Here is a 19,613-nt window from a genome sequence, read left to right as displayed (position 1 = left end):
GTATGTCCTCCTGTTAATAAAATGCTCAATCTCTCTTAGGAACCTAACTTTTCTTAAAATCTCGGGACGAGATTTGTTTAAGGGGGGAGGGTTTGTAACATCCCAAAAATTCAAAACAAAACAAATGAATTTCCCTAGTTCCAAATTTTTGGAACCAACAAAAACTTTTATTAAATAAAGTGTGACACATAGTGATCTTGCTTAATTCTTGTGCTATTGCCATGATTGCTTGTTATTAGTATTTGAAATAATCTTAAACCCTAAACCTCACCCCTCTTTTCACCATCCTAGTTAAAATAAAATAAAAGGAAATTAAATAAGAAAGAGGCATATGTGCCTATGGCTATATTTATAAAACTTTACCCTAAGCTTTTCTACTTTGCTTAGAGATTTGGAAAACCTTCATACACCTTACCTAAGGCTTATCAAACCAAATCCAAGTGTTTTCCAAAGAAAATAAAAAGAAACTAAAAATGCCATAGAGGCATATGAGAGTAAAATAGCAAATATGTGATTTTAAGAATCTTGACCCTAATACATGTTGTGAATGGTGGGATCACTCCTATATACCATTTCAACACTCAACAACACCATTTGGGTCAAGCCAAGTGAAATTAAAATTCAAATGCAACATATGCATAGAGGCATATGTGACACATAGCCATAATACCCAATTCTTGCCCTATGACTTTAAACCTTGACCAAATGATGGGAAACCATCTCTAAACCTAACCTAGTACTAAATTGACCCTAACCCATGTCCAAGTGAAGCAAGATGAACAATTTACAAGTTTAATGAAATTTGACACATCACCTCTTATGTGTTATGGCCATTTTTGCAAATCTTTGAACAAGACCATTTAAATTGGTTTCAATGGTTGGAAAATGTTTCTAAACTAATAAGAACCACATTAGAGTCAACAAAAGTCAACTCAAATGGGGAGAAATCAAATAGGGAGAAAATCCCCAAAATTCACTCACATACACTTAGCCAAATTTGCAAATCTTCAACCAAGGCCACCAATGCTTGATCTATTGCTTGTAGAATACTTATATATGATAAACAAACACAATTGCATCAAAGAAACAAGAATCAAATCAAAGGAAATCTCAAAACCATCTCACATGTGATGATGGTCATTTGTGTGATTTTTAACATGATCCCCTCTTTACCCCTCTGGCTTTGACTTTTCTTCAACCAAAATTGGTCAACTATGACCATGTCATCCAAGACCATGTCAAGTTAAACAACTTTCATGTTGACCATCTCTGCTGAAGTTGACCAGGTTGACCAGAATAGGATTGACAAGAGAAGACTTTGAAACTATGTGAAGATGACCCCCATTTTGAATTCTTGCAAACCTTCACCAAAATGAGCACCACCACCACCAATCTCTCACTTTAATTATATGTTTGAGCTCCACCAAAAAGATTTCCGAAATTCCAACTTTTTCTTCATGCGGCCATTTCTCCGAACACCTTGCAGGCAACTTTCCAGAATTGTGTTACACCTCAATACCCAGCAGATTTTGGGCTAAACCACTTTTGGTTTGTGATCATTGTGACCTCCTGCATCCCCTGCATCAGTGCATGTACTTGCTCCCGTCGATTAAAGTGTGGAGAGGGCTCCACTTTGGCCATGCCGTGCACCATGCTCACCATCATCCCACCTCTGCCCCTGTACCTCACCTCTCCCTCTCACCATGTCCTGCAACCCCTCCTGCCACTGCTAAACACCCTAGACATGGTTTCGGGACAAAGGGAAGATTCCACAGCCCAGGACACGACGTGATCACCACGACTGGCCACGCCAGAGCGTGCACCAGCACCACCCTGGACGCGCCAGGACACACCGTCGCACGGTCGCCTTAGCCCTCCTCTCCCTCTCGCACTTGGCACGCGTGATCACCGGACCACCAGCTACACCCTAGACATGCTCGAATGCCCGCGCGTGCACCCTAGCCGTCGCCATGATCAAAGTTCTGTCGCGCCCGTTCTGAGAGCACTTGATCGTCGCCAGTACTCCCTCGTCCTCCCCTTGCTGCGCCATCACGCTCACTAGCCTCGCCTAGACGTCGCCTACACGACGCGACCTCTACCTTGCCCCTTCGCCGTCCCAATCGCCATAGCCATGCTCGACCTTGCCGTGCACCCGCAGCACCTCACGTTCCTATAAATAGAGGCCATTTCAGCCCCCATTCTCCACAACAAACTTGCTCCCCTCCCTTCCCTTGATCTCCTCACACGCTCGCCCGTCCACATTGTGCAGTAGCCCGTCCCAATTTCACCGAAGTCTGCCGCGACGGAAGCTCGACGACGCCGACGATTGGCGCCACCCCAGCCTCTCCCTCGACCACCATTCGAACCGCCGTCGTCTCCAACGCCGATCGCCCGCCTCGCCGACCCCGCTGGACGCCGGTAAGCCTCCCCTCGCTACCTCGCTGCCGCCGGTAGGGTTAGCTCTCCGGCGAGCCGTGTCGAGGAAGGTGGCGACCCAGAGCCGTCCGATCTTCTTTAAATCCAACGCACCGCATCATCCTGTACCGCTTCGGCGTTATAACGCGCTGACGCCTGGGCCCCAGCTTGTCAGGCGGCCCACTCACACTGGCTGTGCTGCTGGGCCGTGCCTCGCCGTTTGAAACCGTTTGGGCCCGTAGGCTTTTCCCGCGCGGCCCATCATTTCAAATCTCGTTTAATTGTTTCATCCGATTTTCAAATACTGGTGCCCCATTCAAAAATGAATAAATCTCAAACTACTACACCAAATTTAACCAATTTTATATATTTGGAAAGCTCATGAAATTATCTAAATAATGCCACTGGCCTCATGTCCAAATTCGTAATTAAATTCAAATGATAAAAATAACAAAGTAGGGACTTTTCTAACTTCAAATAAATACTAAAAATTATATATAAATGATTTTGAGTTGATTCCAACTCTAATAATTCACATTTGACATAATCTAATTGTTTATGCAAAAATATAGCATAGTTGTTTTGCATGATCATGGACTAGATTCAAATAATGGCTATGGAGCCATTTCTAGTCCATTTAACACATACACATAAACTTATTTAAATAGTATGGGAGCTTCTCTCTCATTTAAATTGTGATCCTAAGTAATTCAAATAGAGGTACTGACCTTGGTATAATAAGCCTCATGCTTGGTTACTTAGAGATTTTAAATCATTTAGATGTTAGTTTTAAATTATATGAGGTGTAGCACCTCATTTAAATTATTACTCCCTCATAATAGATATGAAAGGTTGACCTGGGTCAACTTATATTTCATACCTTATTATTATTTGTGGAGATTAAATCTTGATAGAATTTAATGAGAGGAAATTATTTTCTCCAAAGACTTAAATAGCAAATCAAATAAATGCTCCTAATGAGAGGAAATTATTTTTCTCTTAAATAAGAACAAACCAAGTAACTCACCATACCATGCTTGAATTGATGTTAGAATAAGTTGTGTGAACCCTTTTGTGTGTTTTAGTCTAGCATGTAAGTATTGTTTGGTGATTGGGTACCTCGTATTCATTTATAGACGCTAGTACCGGAGACTATCAAGAGGAAGAGGTATTCTACCAAGAGGAAGGAGAAGAAAATTTTGATCATCTCACCAATCAAGGCAAGCTAACACTCTTGCAAGGTTCCCTTGTGCAAAGCTCTACAAGAGCAAGGCACCATTATTTTTTTTATGCTTAATGCTCCTATCCCAAGTTTTTTACTTTACAAGCTTTACTAAATTTTGTTTATCAAAGTATCCTTTTGATTCCTGACTCACTTAGTCTAGTTATGGAGTAGTGCAAGAGTATCAAACTTAGCCTAGAGCAATCCAAGATACTTAGCATCCCTCACAAGTAGTTGCTAGTGCTAAACTAAAATTGACTACTAGAGATGGGAACTTGTGAAAACCAATGACTTTGAAAACCTTGGAATGATGAGTCATTCTATTGAAAGATTTTGAAGGTGAATATGACTGGTGAATGACTTGGTGAATTTTACGAAAACTGAGGGTTGGGTTCGGATGCGATACCATTCCAATTTGAAAGTACCCCCACAATACCCAACATGGGTAAGGGCTTAACTAGAAATTTATGTGCTTTAGTATGGGTTCCCTCTAAACAGGCGTCATCGGGGTTAGGCTGGAGGCTGCCTCTACCACAAAAGAACTGATGAGAAATGATGTTAATATGAGGTGAATGTACGGCCCAATCCCTGTGCAGTTCCCGGGTTGACTGCGGTTTTCACCGGGAGGCCAAGCTCATGGGGAGAGGTGCTCATACTAGAGTATGGACGGGAAAGGTTATGGTTGGTAGTCCGCATACGGAGTATGGTAAATCGAGGCGATTAACCCTGACGGATTATTGCAAATGTTGTGGCACAAGTGTACGACCTCTGCAGAGTGTAGAACTATTCGAATAGCCGTGTCCACGGTTATGGACGGTTGGAAAGGCCATACTGTTCCGTCATCAGACCATTTTCAAAAATGTGACATATGACTTGGGACGTGAATTTGAAAGGTGAATGGTGACTTTGAATTGAATCACAACAGAGTTGTGGGAATGACACTAATGTTCCCACTTGAGTTAGTTTAGCAAACGAAGAGTCTTTTCTAAATGTTTATGAAATAAACTTGGCTTTATGCAAATAAACCTAGAGCTTAGTATCCCCTTACTAAAAATTGATAGTGCTTACACTAGTATTAGTTTGCGAGTACTTTAAAAGTACTCATGGCTATGTCCCTGGCTATTCAAATGGCCAGACTATGAAGGTGAACAGCAGTACGAGGAAGATGGACAGCAGGACGTCTACGACAACTAGGACTACTCCTGACGTCAAGCGTTGGCCTGTGGATTAGATAGCCACTACTACTTCGCTTCCGCTATTTGTGATGTTCGTTGATCGATAGATCAACTACTATTGTAATATTGGATCATGTGATCCACCTTTGTAAGACGATTATGTGTTGTAATAAATGATGACTCTATGATATTCAACTATTATGTCTCGCAACAACAATATTCCTGGGATTGCGATGTATGGCATAATAGGCATCTGGACTTAAAAATCCGGGTGTTGACACCCGTCTCCGCGGCAATGCAGCCATGCAGGTATGCGTTGTGTGGTGTTCCAGCCCAAGCTGATCAGGTGAACCTGACCTGGAGGTAAGCGCGCGGTTCAAAAGTGACGCTAACGGCGGCGAACCAGTCAGCGCAGGTGGATGAGAATAGAGCGAGCTGCAGGCTGCGCGCTATCAATTTGCAGGTCGCCCGCGATGCTGTAGGCCACATAGTCGAGCTCCAGGTAGCGCAACGTGCACCGGCCGCGCCGTCGAGCTCCCGGTCCCGCGACATGCTGCATGCGGTGCCGTAGAACTCCCAGTCGCGCGCCGTGCTTTAGGCTCCGCCGGCGAGATTCCAGTCAGGCGCCGTCCTGCAGGCCGCGCCGGAGAGTTCCCGGTCCTCCGAGGTGCTGCAGGCCGCGTCGTCGAGCTCCCGGTCCCGTGACGTGCTGAAGGTCGCGCCCTCAAGATCCCGGTCCTGCGACGAGCTTCAGGCTGCGTAGTATAACTCCCAGTGGCGCGTCGCTCTTCAGGCTGCGCCGGCAAGCTACAGACATGTGGTGGAGAGAACGCCGACGAGAGATGGGAGTTGGAGGAGAAGGGGAGGACGCCGGAAAGGAACGCTACGCTGTTTTTTGAGGGACCCTGCGGTGGAGGGAACACAGATATGGCAGAGAGCGCCGACCGAGAAAGAAGGAAATATGGGGGCATGAAGACGATGCACATCACATGTGAGCCCTTGATATCAACGGGAGAGAGATAAGAACTCTCAGGCCAAGTCATAGGATCACTGTTTGGAAACTACCCAAGCGCAGAAATAGACCGGGAATGATGAGTTTAGGGTGCTAATTTCCGGGATTAGAAGTACGGGGTTCTATTCCAACATCCTCTACAAATTCAGGGTTTATTTCAGACTTTACTCTTAATCTAATCTAATCTAACCTTAATCCCGATCCAAACTGCGGTTAGCACCTATAAATACACAGCACCCCGAGCCCTGCCCTCCTCATCACACCACGCCCTCCTCCTCCTCCTCCTTCCAGAACCTTCCGTCCTCCTCCAGCTCTCGCGCACGATGGCCGTCGATCTGACCCCGAGGCAGCCCGCCAAGGCCTACGGCGGCGAGGGCGGCGCCTACTTCGAGTGGAGCCCCGCGGAGCTGCCCATGCTCGGCGTCGCCTCCATCGGCGCCGCCAAGCTCGCGCTCGCCGCCGGCGGCATGTCCCTCCCCAGCTACTCCGACTCCGCCAAGGTCGCCTACGTCCTCCAAGGTATCGCCACGCCGCCGATCCGCTCCCCTCGCCCCCGCGATCGCGGTTCCGTTTGCTGGCTGTTCTGTTCCGAGTGCGATCGATCCCAAGTATTCCATGCGGGACCCGAATTTTGGTAGTTCGTTGACGGCAACCGGTAAAATTTCTTGTTTCAGTTTGTAATTTAGATCGAATGTAGTGGTGAGCTGCCGCTCTGCAATTATCTGTCGACTGCATGATAAGATCGCTTGTGTCTTGTGAAGTCGTAGCTGCTTTGTTTTCGTCAGGTTAGGTGTCTGTTTCAGATCCCACTTTTTTTTTCTTTCAATACTCACAACTGTTCGATGCTGATTTCTGGGGGACTCGATATTTGGTAGTTTCCCTGAAAAAAAAGGACGAATGCAGTAGTAGGTTGGACTTGAACTGAGTTGTCGGTTCTGAACTCGTAGTTGTTTACAGTTTAGTTTCGTCAGGTTATCTGTCTGCGTCGTATCCCACTTATTTGGATTAATTAATGAAAACAGCTAAATATTACTATACTGAATTAGTTTAGTTTCGTCAGGTTAGGTCTCTGTTTCAGATCCTACATTTTTTTTCAGTACACACAACTGTTCGATGATGTTCTGTGGGTGACTCCATCTTTGCTTCGTAGATTGTAATGGATTACTCGAATCAATTAGTTCGTTCCATTTTTTTTACTTGAGATGGACTTGAACAGAGTTGTCGTTCTCCAGTTACCTGTCGACTGGTCTATGTTGTCGGTTCTGAACTCGTAGCTGTTTACGGTTTAGTTTCGTCAGCTTATCTGTCGGCATCGTATCCCACTTGTTTGGATTAATAAAAACAGTAGTTCTGATCTAAATATTACTTTAATGATTTGTTCTTCAGTTTATTTTGATTATTATTGTAATTATTTGTTTCTGAGAGGGCGTGGTTGCTATCTGTTTTATCAAATCAACACGCACACGACTCGTGCCCCAGCCTGTATTTTGTGGTCACAACATGAATCGGTCATGTCTAATGCTTTGATATAAGCGCAAACTCATTATGATCATGCGGTCAATACTATTGTCATACCTGTTCTGTTTTGGAATTGATTCATTGATTTGTTGCAAGTAAATGATCGTAGTGAATTGTTGACACCTGTATCTGTTGCTGGTTTTGACAGGCAAGGGAACCGTCGGCATTGTTCTGCCTGAGGCCACCAAGGAGAAGGTGGTTGCCATCAAGGAGGGCGACGCCCTGGCGCTCCCCTTCGGCGTGACCACCTGGTGGCACAACACCGCTGAGTCGGCCACCGAGCTGGTCGTCCTCTTCCTCGGCGACACTTCGAAGGGCCACAAGCCCGGCCAGTTCACCAACTTCCAGCTCACTGGCTCTAGCGGCATCTTCACCGGCTTCTCCACGGAGTTTGTCGGCCGTGCCTGGGACCTCAAGCAGGATGACGCCGCAAAGCTCGTCTCCAGCCAGCCTGCCTCTGGCATCATCAAGCTCACCGCCGGGAAGAAGCTCCCGGAGCCCGTCCCTGAGGACCGCAAGGGCATGGCACTCAACTGCCTGGAGGCCAAGCTGGACGTGGACATCCCCAACGGTGGCCGCGTGGTGGTGCTCAACACCGTGAACCTGCCGCTGGTGAAGGAGGTCGGGCTGGGTGCTGACCTTGTCAGGATCGACGCCCACTCCATGTGCTCGCCTGGGTTCTCCTGCGATTCTGCCTATCAGGTGACTTACATCGTACGTGGCAGTGGCCGTGTTCAGGTCGTTGGCCCTGACGGCAAGCGTGTCCTGGAGACCCGCATTGAGGGAGGCTCCCTCTTTATCGTGCCCCGCTTCCACGTCGTGTCCAAGATCGCCGATGCCTCCGGCATGGAGTGGTTCTCCATCATCACCACCCCCAAGTAAGTAGAAGAAACCATCTGATTCTGACTTTGTTGGCAATGCATAAATCCATGATTGGTGAGCTAATTACAATGGTATGTTTGTGCAGCCCGATCTTCAGCCACCTTGCTGGGAAGACCTCGGTGTGGAAGGCCATCTCGCCGGAGGTGCTGGAGGCGTCCTTCAACACGACGCCCGAGATGGAGAAGCTCTTCCGGTCCAAGAGGCTCGACTCCGAGATCTTCTTCGCCCCCAACTAGAGTCAGCCATTCGTCCGGCGCACATTGGCGGCTGTCGTTAGGAAATAAATAAATTTAGGAGATTGGAACTCGTTTGGTGCTTCGTTAGGGTCTGAGTCTGTCATTTAAATCTTTTTGTGAAATGAAATGTTATTGTCAGACTGTCGTTCGTTAATTGAGCTGCACTGTGCTATGGCTGTAAACCTCTTCGTCAAAATATACTCCTGCAGGAAAGTACTCATATTTGCTATGCCAAGTTCTTCTTATGGAATGAATGTGATCGCCTCCGAGGAAGTAACATACAGTAGCAAAACTGCTGCTTCGGGCCCATGGCGAACATGGAGTGCCGCAGCTTAGCGGGCAGTAGTTTCTTTTGGTGAGCACGCATTAGCTTTCTTTTCTTTTCTTTTTGAGAATTCAGTGGCCTCTTTTATATTGATCTAAAATGTTGGATACAAGCCAAATTTGACGTACCAAATTATTAGACAGGGAACTACGGGCCGTGGTTCAGACTTCAGACTTTGAGAATCAACTCTCATGTGTAAACGAAACATCAAACTTGGGATCGACAGATCCCTCAAGTATCTCTTGATGAAGATATGAGTAGAGAGCGGCCTCTGAAACTCGCCGGCCATGCATTACGATCGCCCTAACCTCAACATTAGCAAAACCTTCCTAAAAAGTCAGTTCTACGCCGGTAATTCCTCAGAGCTGATCACATATTTAATCAGGGAGTGCCTCCATGAGTCTTCCTCCCCGCATATCGAACACACGCTTGACACTGCCATTTGTCTGTGACAGCGGATGTCTCCCGTTGGTAAAGACTGGTTTGCTAGATGCCATAAGAACCTGCACCTTCCACATCTTCGTCCACAACCTGCCTTATCTCTCTGAATTAGAGCCAGCAGGTTTTCCTTCTAGCCAGTCCACCTTTTTTTTTGTTTGAACTATTAGTCTGTGCATTGACTAATTTTAAGCCCATGCGTCATCCATCCTTCGAGTGCTCAACGAGATGTACCATATTATTTCAGCATTTGTAGGGGACAGAGATGTGGTGCACATGGGCACCACTGATCTCTTTGCTCAAAAATTGAAAATAATATTTATAACTTTCAAAAAACTCTGAAAATATATCATGATGTAGCCAGTAATGTATCTCACAAACGAGTAAATTATATGTTGGGGCTACACAAATCAAAAGTGTAGATCTGAACATAGTGATTTCAAAACTCTAAAAAAGGACAGATTTTGTTATTTTTGTGTAGCTCGGAACATAAAACATTTGAAATTGAGATTTTATATTTAGAAAAAAAATCATAATTTTTTTAAAACTTTAAATTTAAAATTTTGAATTTTCTAACACGCCGAGAGCGCTGGTGCTCGGTAGCCAAAACGGCTTTTTGATTTGTAGGAAGCAAATTCTCCGCTATAACATCATACCTCCAAGTGGTGCTTGTTGCTTGGGTGAAAGACGATACAAGCATGGGAGGGCCGTCCTTGCAGCACACGATCGGACAACAGATATTTAGTCTTGTCCACGTGCTCCTTGCGATAAATGATACAGTCGTTGATGCAGACGTGGTATTTTTCGTGGTGGTAAGTCAAAAGAGCACGTGATTCTCTTGGCCTCGGCTAGACTACCAGGACACGTGTTCCCGGCAGGAAGGATATCTTTCAAGTATTCCAGAATGTCATCGACGCTTGTGTTCGTCCATCCGTGTTTCGCCTTCATCTGCAGCACATTGTTATCACCAGAATTTGACCGGATCAGAGGTGGGCCGCGATCAAGATGGACTTGAAGAATATACATGGAAGAAATACGTGAATCGGCCTGTTATGCAAAGTTTGGGCTAGTTTGCCCATGTATCTGTAATTTAGTAGGATACGTGTCGGTTAGTTAGAGTTTGACTCGTGCACGGTTGGGATTATTCCCACGTTAGAAAGTCTACGGACTATAAATATGTATCTAGGGTTTATGAAATAAACAACAATCACGTTCACCACAAACCAATCTAGGCGCATCGCCAACTCCCTTGTCTCGAGGGTTTCTTCCGGGTAAGCATCATGCTGCCTAGATCGCATCTTGCGATCTAGGCAGTACAAGTTTATTCGTTGTTCATGCGTTGCTCGTACTGAAGCCTTTTTGATGGCGAGCAACGTAGTTATCTTAGATGTGTTAGGGTTAGCATTGTTCTTCGTATCATATGCTATCGTCGTGCAACCCTTAGACATCTAGCCGCCCTTACGCCTATCTTAGGCGTAGGGGCGGCACCCCGCTTGATCATTATTTAGTAGATCCGATCCGTTATGGTTGCTCCTTGTTCTTCAAGGATTAGTTTAATATCTGCATAGTTAGGCCTTACAAAGGGTTGAAGGATCCAGCGGCGCGCAGGGTGTAGTTTGCTAGCCCTAGACAGGATGTTCCGGGGATCAACTTCGTGTTGGTTTTTAGGCCTTGTCTAGGATCGGCTTACGATCACCGTGCGCGGCCGCGAGGCTCAATCACGAGTAGGATGTTCCGATTATGCGGTGAAAACCCTAAATCGTCGTAGATCGTTTTAGCTTTATCTTGATCAAGCAGGACCACCATATATTCGTACACCTCGTGCGAATCATGGGTGGATCGGCTCTTTGAGCCGATTCACAGGACAACCTGAGAGCCGATCGAGGCTCGTATTTAATGTTTACGTGTATGCCATGCGAGGAAACTAAGCGAGGCATCTCCATCACCTTCCGACCAGGTATAGGTCGGGTGGAACGCCCTTGCACCGGCATCGGACGTGCGTGCCGTAGTCTTTGCGGGCCGTCGCTCGGAGGGACCAGGGCCAGCCGCAGCCCTAAGTTGCTCCCGGCTCTCTGTGTTGCCCGTCGCTGCTCGCCGGTGGGTTTCTCGACCGCAACACATTCGGCACGCCGGTGGGACAATCTTCGACATCAACCACATCGCCATCTACATCTGAGATGGCGGACGGCACCCCAGTCACGTACGAGGATCTGACCGAGGAACTCAAGAAGAAGTATGACGAGGTCAAAGCAATCCTCGAAGCCGACCTCATCGGCTCTTTTCACAGAACCCGCTCACATGGCATCAGGTGGAAAGGGTTCTCACCTGAAGGTGCGCTCGATGGAGTGGACCTGTCCGCCCCGTCTGAGGAACGCACCAGGTCCCTGCGTCAGGAGATAAACTTCATGGTAGCTCATTCGCTACACCGCCACTCTGAGAACCTGGTGAACACTTTGGAGCGTGTTGCTCTTCGGGTGATCCAGGAAATCATGAGGCACCAGTACTCTCCGTCAGGACCAGCTCTCGGGACATACCAAGGAGAGATGCCACTCCAGTCCCGTCCACCGCTGCCATTCGCGTTGGCGGCACCGAGAAGTGCCGAATTCACCGGCATACGTCGTCTACAAGATCGGTGGTGACCCTAGTGACTACCGGTTCTTGCACGATGCGCCTAAGGAGATCCCTCACGGGTACACGTGCACATACGTGCCGGCTGCGTAACTGGGCGCTCACAAACCAGGCCGCGACAGCAGGGACTTCTGGAACAATAGGAGGAACTTCGGGAACGGATCTTGAGAAGCAGACGTGGCTAGCTAAATATGCCACTCCGACAAACCTCTAGAGCTCAGCTCCTGCAGTTGGCTCAGAGATGGAAAAGCAAGCATGGCTGGCTAAGTATGCCACCCCGGCGAATCTTCAGAGTTCGGCTCCTGCAGCCAGCACCGCGGATCAGATCAGTACCATCCTGAGAGACCAGTTCGGCATGGTACCGAAAAGGAGGACAATCGGCTATTCCAAGCCGTACCCCAACGAGTACGAGTTGATCCCGCTACCACCCAAGTATCGGCTCCCTGATTTCTCCAAATTTAATGGATCAGATGGTTCCAGCTCCATCGAGCATGTGAGCCGATATTTGGCACAGCTAGGAACGGTCTCAGCATCGGATCCACTACGCGTGAGGTTCTTCGCACAGTCCCTCACAGGATCGGCTTTCGGGTGGTACACATCGCTGCCACCAGACTCAATCCGGACGTGGAAGCAGTTGGAAGAGCAGTTCCACATGCAGTATCACTCAGAGGCTTCCGAGGCCGGCATTGCCGATCTAGCACAAGTACGTCAGAAGCGTGGAGAAACTGTGGCAGAATACGTCCAGCGCTTCAGAAATCTTAGGAACCGATGTTATTCGGCTCGTGTGACTGAAAAAGAAGCAGTCGAGTTGGCAGTGGTGGGCCTTGCATCACCAATCAAGGATATGGCCTCCCAAGCAGACTACCCTTCACTGGCGCACATGGTTCAGAAACTGTCGTTATATGAACAGCGCCACCCGGACTTGTACCAGGACAAATTCAAGCGTGCGGTAGTCCTGGTTGAGGCAGATGAAGACGAAGGCTCTGCGGGAGATCAAGAGGTAGCAGTGGCTGAATGGACTCGGGGGGCAACCCCCGTGTCCTGCAAATGGGTTAAGCCACCAGGTCCGCCCAGAGGGTTTGATTTTGACGTGACTAAAACTGAGCAAATCTTCGACCTCTTACTCAAGGAGAAGCAGTTGAAGTTACCCGAAGGCCTCAAAATCCCCACGGTACAGGAGCTGAACGGAAAGCCATACTGCAAATGGCATAACTCGTTCTCCCATACCACCAACGACTGCAGGGTGTGGCGTCAGCAGATCCAAATGGCGATAGAACAAGGACGTCTAATTTTCAACCAGTACGCCATGAAGGTCGACACCCACCCCTTCCCCGCCGTGAACATGGTGGAGTGCACTTACCCTGGAGGGTGCCAGCCAAGCTTCTCGTTCAACATCAACATGGTAGGACTTGGATACCACTCTGGTAAGGACGGGGACGAGGGCAGCTTCTCTCGTAGCAAGGACACAGAGGAGGCCGCTCCACGCGATCGGCTCCGTCACGATGGCAAGCGCCACATCACAGAGGGAGAAGTGAAGAATGTAAGATATCAGCGACCTCTCTCTGATCACCTCCTCAACAAGTATGTGAGTCAATATGACCAACGCCGACGACCCAACGACGATGATGAAAGAGATCGTCTGGCTAGGGACGCCAGGAGACATCGTCGGCATGATCGCGATGAGGAGGAGTACGAGCGCCGTGCCAAGGAAAAATCGAGGGAGCAAGGCGACGAGGATAGGCATTGGGACTGGCCCTTCTTCAGACACTGCTGGGATTTAGGAATGAGCCGATTGCCTACAATCGGCAACTGCCCAGAATGTAGACAAAAGAGGAAGGACGCAGCTAACGTGTCCGTGTTCAAACGTCTAGGGCCTCTCCCACCTCGGAACAAGCACGCTGAGTCCCCTCGGGTGGAAGATCTCGAGGATTTGGAAGACGATGATGAAGAAGAAGAAGACAGGTACCACAGGCCAAGGTGGTGCCCTGATGGACTCAGCCGTTCCCAAAAGCATAGGGTTCAGCGACTGCGCGGCTTGGAGGAAGCCGAAAGGTTATACCTGCACACGCTAAGGAAGGCGCGGCCTGATCTGGCCGCGAAAATTCAGCGAACCCTGGATGAAGAGGGTCGACCACAAAAAATGGAGTGGCGCCCCAAGCAAAGGAAAGCCGATGATGAAACATCGGCTAGCACAAACATGGTGTTCATCCTTCCGACGGAGTTTAGTGCTCCAGGATTGGACGAGGCACCCGTGGCACAACTTGACTGCGGCCCACGGCTAGTGATCTTTGAGAAGCCACGAGAAAGAAGGTACAGACATCTAAAGGCCCTGTACTTGCGAGGTTATATCAATGGGCAGCCTGTCAACAAGATGCTGGTGGACACCGGAGCGGCAGTCAACATTATGTCATACTCTATGCTACGTCGTTTGGGACGCTCTAGCTCGGATCTGATCAAGACCAATGTGACATTGAGCGATTTCAACGGCCAAGCGTCTGACGCGCAAGGTGTTCAGAACGTGGATCTGACCGTAGGAAGGAAAACCATCCCTACGACGTTCTTCATCGTCGATAGCAAGAGCACCTATGCTGTTCTGCTAGGAAGAGATTGGATCCACGCCAACTGTTGCATTCCATCCACGATGCACCAATGCGTAATACAGTGGGATGGAGATGAGGTAGAGGTCGTCCATGCAGATGACTCAGCTGAGATTTCAACGGCTGGCATGAACGCTTGGGAAACAGCAGGCCAAGAGCCACTCTCAGGCATCAATTTGGACGACTGCGAGCGCATCGACGTGACGAAGGATGGGGTTAGGCTGGTCTTATCCACCGGCCTGACCGTGTAGCAAGAAAAAACCTATGGAAAATGTGGCGAGGCCGATCCTTGGGATCGGCCCCAAAGATCTATGGAGGAACATTGCAAAACCTTCATTGGGCGATTCGATCAACGTGGAGGCCGATTCCAGCAATCGGCCAAAATTATCCTCACCACACATTCTGCCTGTGTTCAACGTCGATCTAATGGGCAGCGGTTTTACGTCGGCTGATGAGAGTCAACATTAGTCCTAACGGGGCCGACGTTCAAATACAGTGCCTTGGCTGACTACAGAGCCGATATCCGCAGTTACCTGGCAGATTCGGCTCGGGGGGGCACCTAATCAGATGAACATGTGCGATACATGTGCGGTGAAATATTGGGGGCCGATAGAAAATCGGCCAGTAAATTTTTTTACATAGTATACAGCCGATGCACGGACATCGACTTTAGAGCTAAGAAACAAAGCCGATGCACAGCCATCGACTCTAGTACATTTACACAAGATCTACCGGCTGCGTGTTCAAGACACGGATTTCGACCAGGTCGGTTTTCAGTTCAGCTGTGATGCCTTCTGCTTCCTCGAGGGAGTAAACAATGAGCCAATTTTGGTACCTGAACCTTCTCTTCGAGGACTTCCAACCCTTTGCGCCAGTTCAGCAGTACTGGCAGAAACGTCAGTTTTGGCATACAAGACAGCCCTTTGCTCGTTAAGCCGTTGGTACTTCATCTACAATATCGGCTTTCAAAGGAAGAAAGGTGATCGGCTCTGGTGCATCTACCGTTGGCCTAGCTAAGTTGGCCACTTTCTCAGCTACGTTCGGCATGGTGGCTGTCTCAGAATTACCTGAGTTCAAAATCCTTTGTCTGATCTGTGCATCCTCACCAATATTCTCGCCTTGACTGAGGCTCGGGGGGCAGCTGGTCTGGTAGATGCTCTGTTTTAGAAGCCGATTGGGGTGTCATCAGCTGATCCTTCATCGCAACCTTCTTCAAAAATGGTGAATTCTTGCAGAAGAGGATCACTGGACCTGGTGGGAGGAGCTTAAGGGCTTTCTTGAAGACTCCACATTATCCACCAGATCTCAAAGTCATCAGTTGAAGAATTGAAGGAGGAATTATGAAGGACTGATGCGTTGCTATCGGCTCATTAAGCATTGGCTAAGTGGACAAATCGGCAAAATCAGTATGAGGGGAAATCGGCTAAAGTAGCTCAAGGGAAATCGGCAAAATCAAATTGGGGAAATTCTTCATTGATAAGCAAGATTTCTTACATGAAGAGCTGATTGCTCTCAAAAGGAAGTACTAGGGGATACATTGCCCCGTCTACTACTACTGATCCTATGCTAATGGTCCTATCTATGGGCCGTCGCTGCCCTCGTCGTCGCCGTCGTCGCCGCTGTCGGCGCTACTCCCGGCGGGCTCGTCGTCGCTGCTCCAGCGGCCGCCGGCCGGGCCTTCATTGTCCTCATCCTCCTCGTCAGCGTCGTCGTCGTCGCTGTCGAAGTCGCTGAGGTTCCCCGGCCAGGGACAGAAGCGCTTGGCCGGCGGCTCGTCGGAGGAGGTGTCATCCTCCTCCTCCTCCTTCTCCTCCTCCTCCTCCTCGGGGGAGGTGAAGTCATCGCAGGAGAAGCGATCGTCATCGCTCTCCTCCTCCGTTTCCCCGTCGGCGAGGAAGCGGAGGTCACTTTCCCCGTCGGTCGAGGACTTGTCGTCCTCAGACCAGACGGAGAAATCATGGCTGGATTCCTCCCCGGCCTCGATGGCGCGGCGGATGTTGGCTGCATGGGCCTCCTCCGGGTTCCACTCCAGCGTCGGCTCGCGGGAGGAGGAGGATTGGGTCGAAAGATCCGATGAGGCAGAGGAGGAAGACGACATGGTTGCGCAGGAGGGCTTTTGGAGTGCTAATGCGAAGGGGATGAGAAAGCAAACTGTTTGGAGCGGTTAAATAAAAGGGGATATAGTGGAAATTCAATGCCATAGCAGTTTCCGAGGAAGTGGTGCCCAATATAAAAAAAATTGCCAGGACACGCGGAAGTGAAAGAGGCAAAGCATCATGATGAAGGATACTGCAACGGTTCTGCCACGACATGACCCGACGAAGAAAAGCAGAGTGATTTTGGAATTATCAATTCCAAAACCAGGGGGGCATGTGTTATCACGAGAATTTGACCGGATCAGAGGTGGGCCGCGATCAAGATGGACTTGAAGAATATACATGGAAGAAATACGTGAATCGGCCTGTTATGCAAAGTTTGGGCTAGTTTGCCCGTGTATCTGTAATTTAGTAGGATACGTGTCGGTTAGTTAGAGTTTGACTCGCGCACGATTGGGATTATTCCCACGTTAGAAAGTCTACGGACTATAAATATGTATCTAGGGTTTATGAAATAAACAACAATCACGTTCACCACAAACCAATCTAGGCGCATCGCCAATTCCCTTGTCTGGAGGGTTTCTTCCGGGTAAGCATCATGCTGCCTAGATCGCATCTTGCGATCTAGGCAGTACAAGTTTATTCGTTGTTCATGCGTTGCTCATACTAAAGCCTTTTTGATGGCGAGCAACGTAGTTATCTTAGATGTGTTAGGGTTAGCATTGTTCTTCGTATCATATGCTATCGTCGTGCAACCCTTAGACATCTAGCCGCCCTTACGCCTATCTTAGGCGTAGGGGCGGCACCCCGCTTGATCATTATTTAGTAGATCCGATCCGTTATGGTTGCTCCTTGTTCTTCAAGGATTAGTTTAATATCTGCATAGTTAGGCCTTACAAAGGGTTGAAGGATCCAGCGGCGCGCAGGGTGTAGTTTGCTAGCCCTAGACAGAATGTTCCGGGGATCAACTTCGTGTTGGTTTTTAGGCCTTGTCTAGGATCGGCTTACGATCACCGTGCGTGGCCGCGAGGCTCAATCACGAGTAGGATGTTCCGATTATGCGGTGAAAACCCTAAATCGTCGTAGATCGTTTTAGCTTTATCTTGATCAAGCAGGACCACCATATATTCGTACACCTCGTGCGAATCATGGGTGGATCGGCTCTTTGAGCCGATTCACAGGACAACCTGAGAGCCGATCGAGGCTCGTATTTAATGTTTACGTGTATTCCATGCAGGAAACTAAGCGAGGCATCTCCATCACCTTCCTGACCTGGTATAGGTCAGGTGGCACGCCCTTGCACCAGCATCGGACGTGCGTGCCGGAGTCTTTGCGGGCCGTGGCTCGGAGGGACCAGGGCCAGCCGCAGCCCTAAGTTGCTCCCGGCTCTCCTGTGTTGCCCGTCGCTGCTCGCCGGTGGGTTTCTGACCGCAACACACATAGAGCGCTACTCTCAAGCGGGAGTCCTCCAACCCGCGACCTGAGTCGTACAACGGAGTATTCGAATCTGTCTCCAATTGCTCAAGCTTTGATTTCTGCTTGGCGTCTTTCGTCTTTTCGAGAAGCAGATCTTGAAGACGAGGATCCCGCATGACTGAAGCTAGCGGCACCTCTTCATCGTCGTCAAGGTTATTGTCCGCGTCTTCAACAATTTATTCATCATGATACCGATCTGCATCATCCTGTGCGACAAACTCTTCATCGTCATCAATATCATGATGCCCTCCTTCTTGCCGGCCATTACCACCTGCTGCCGTCGCCCCATTGACCTCCGCGCCGTCATCACTCCTCCATTGAGTGTGTCCATGCATGAAACCATTAGTGAGCAGGTGTCCCTGCAATTTGCCTGAATAGGGGTCAAACCATTTTCCTAGTTTGCATTTTTGACACAGACACAATACCTCCGTGAGGTTATTTTCATACATGTCGGCGATCGTGTGTTTCAGATATCTCATCACGATGCTTTCCCTCATCTTGATAACCATTATCGCTTGTATGGAAAGATATATAATTGATTAGAACCATGCATCCATCGGTAGTTTTCACGGAAAATTTCGGCATGACCTTCCTAAACAGTAGGACATAGGAGCGTCAGAAATGTGCCGAAACGGAAACTTAACAAATCAACATCTCGGCACAACGTTGGCAACTCATTTTCAACGCTAACACACAAGCACAAACACAACATATATGCCACACACGAGCTTTGCTTCAAATTTCCAATATACGACCCACGCGTTTGGGAGAAATCCATAAAAGGTAACGATACAAAGAGATCAAGTCCAATCCAAATAAGGGAACGGTGAGATCAAGTCTATGCCAAGTACATCCGGCTCAGATCATGGTTGACTTTAACTTAGCGGCGACATACTACGTCTTCATCACGGTTGACCCCGCGAGCGTGGATTCACCGTCGCAAACTCATCAGGGCGACAACCCGATTTCATCCGGCACAAAAATCATCAGGTGCTATATTTCTAGTTAACTACTCTTTGCAAATTTATTTTTAGCCAAATATTTTTGGCCCGTGCTATTATTTGCTCGTGAATTTGCGCACTACAATATAACTGCAGATTGAGACAAAACTTCGACTACTCTGCTCGGTCGACTGCTCCCGCCATTGCACAATCTTTGCATTCGGGGGCTCGCCTGTCGTGGACCCGACATCACGGACTCGATATACTCGGATGCTCGACAGTCGCAGATCCGTCGTATCAACTATGTCTTCTTCATCGGCCAAGCTGGCCAGGCGCCGTGCGGCTACATCAACTATTTCTGAACGCGCCCGCCACATCGACTATTTTTTGGCCGGGCGATTACTTCAACTGCGCCCGTCACATCAACTATTTCTGATTGCGCAATTACTTCGACTGCGTCCACCATGCGACATGCTTCCATATTGGCCTTGTCGCAGCCGAGCTAATGGCTTCATCATCTATGGTTATATGGCTATATAATATTGACCGATGCTTTTCCGGGTCAGTGGCTACATCATCTATGGTTATCAATGGATTTATCTTCTATGGCTATATAATATTGACCCGATGCATTCCCGGGTCGGTGGTTCAT

At 48.5% G+C, this 19,613-nt stretch overlaps 1 protein-coding gene across 1 annotated transcript; it reads left to right on the top strand.

Annotated features, from left to right (window-relative positions):
* Positions 1–6,077: 6,077 nt before the first annotated feature.
* Positions 6,078–8,689, top strand: LOC127343185 (glutelin type-D 1). Its single transcript, XM_051369305.2, has 3 exons — positions 6,078–6,343; positions 7,491–8,220; positions 8,310–8,689. The coding sequence occupies exons 1-3, from the start codon at positions 6,148–6,150 to the stop codon at positions 8,458–8,460; spliced, it is 1,077 nt and encodes a 358-aa protein (XP_051225265.1). The 5' UTR covers positions 6,078–6,147; the 3' UTR covers positions 8,461–8,689.
* The last annotated feature ends 10,924 nt before the right edge of the window (positions 8,690–19,613 follow it).

This window comes from Lolium perenne, chromosome 1 (genome assembly GCF_019359855.2).
Source record: "Lolium perenne isolate Kyuss_39 chromosome 1, Kyuss_2.0, whole genome shotgun sequence".
Lineage (NCBI taxonomy): Eukaryota > Viridiplantae > Streptophyta > Magnoliopsida > Poales > Poaceae > Lolium > Lolium perenne.
This window is presented reverse-complemented; position numbering and strand designations above follow the sequence as displayed.

Bases quoted from the DNA above. Each gene is read 5' to 3' on its own strand.
- LOC127343185 (XM_051369305.2), top strand. From the start codon at position 6,148: ATGGCCGTCGATCTGACCCCGAGGCAGCCCGCCAAGGCCTACGGCGGC. The intron at 6,344-7,490 runs GTATCGCCACGC...TGGTTTTGACAG, and splicing joins GGTCGCCTACGTCCTCCAAG to GCAAGGGAACCGTCGGCATT. The intron at 8,221-8,309 runs GTAAGTAGAAGA...ATGTTTGTGCAG, and splicing joins TCCATCATCACCACCCCCAA to CCCGATCTTCAGCCACCTTG.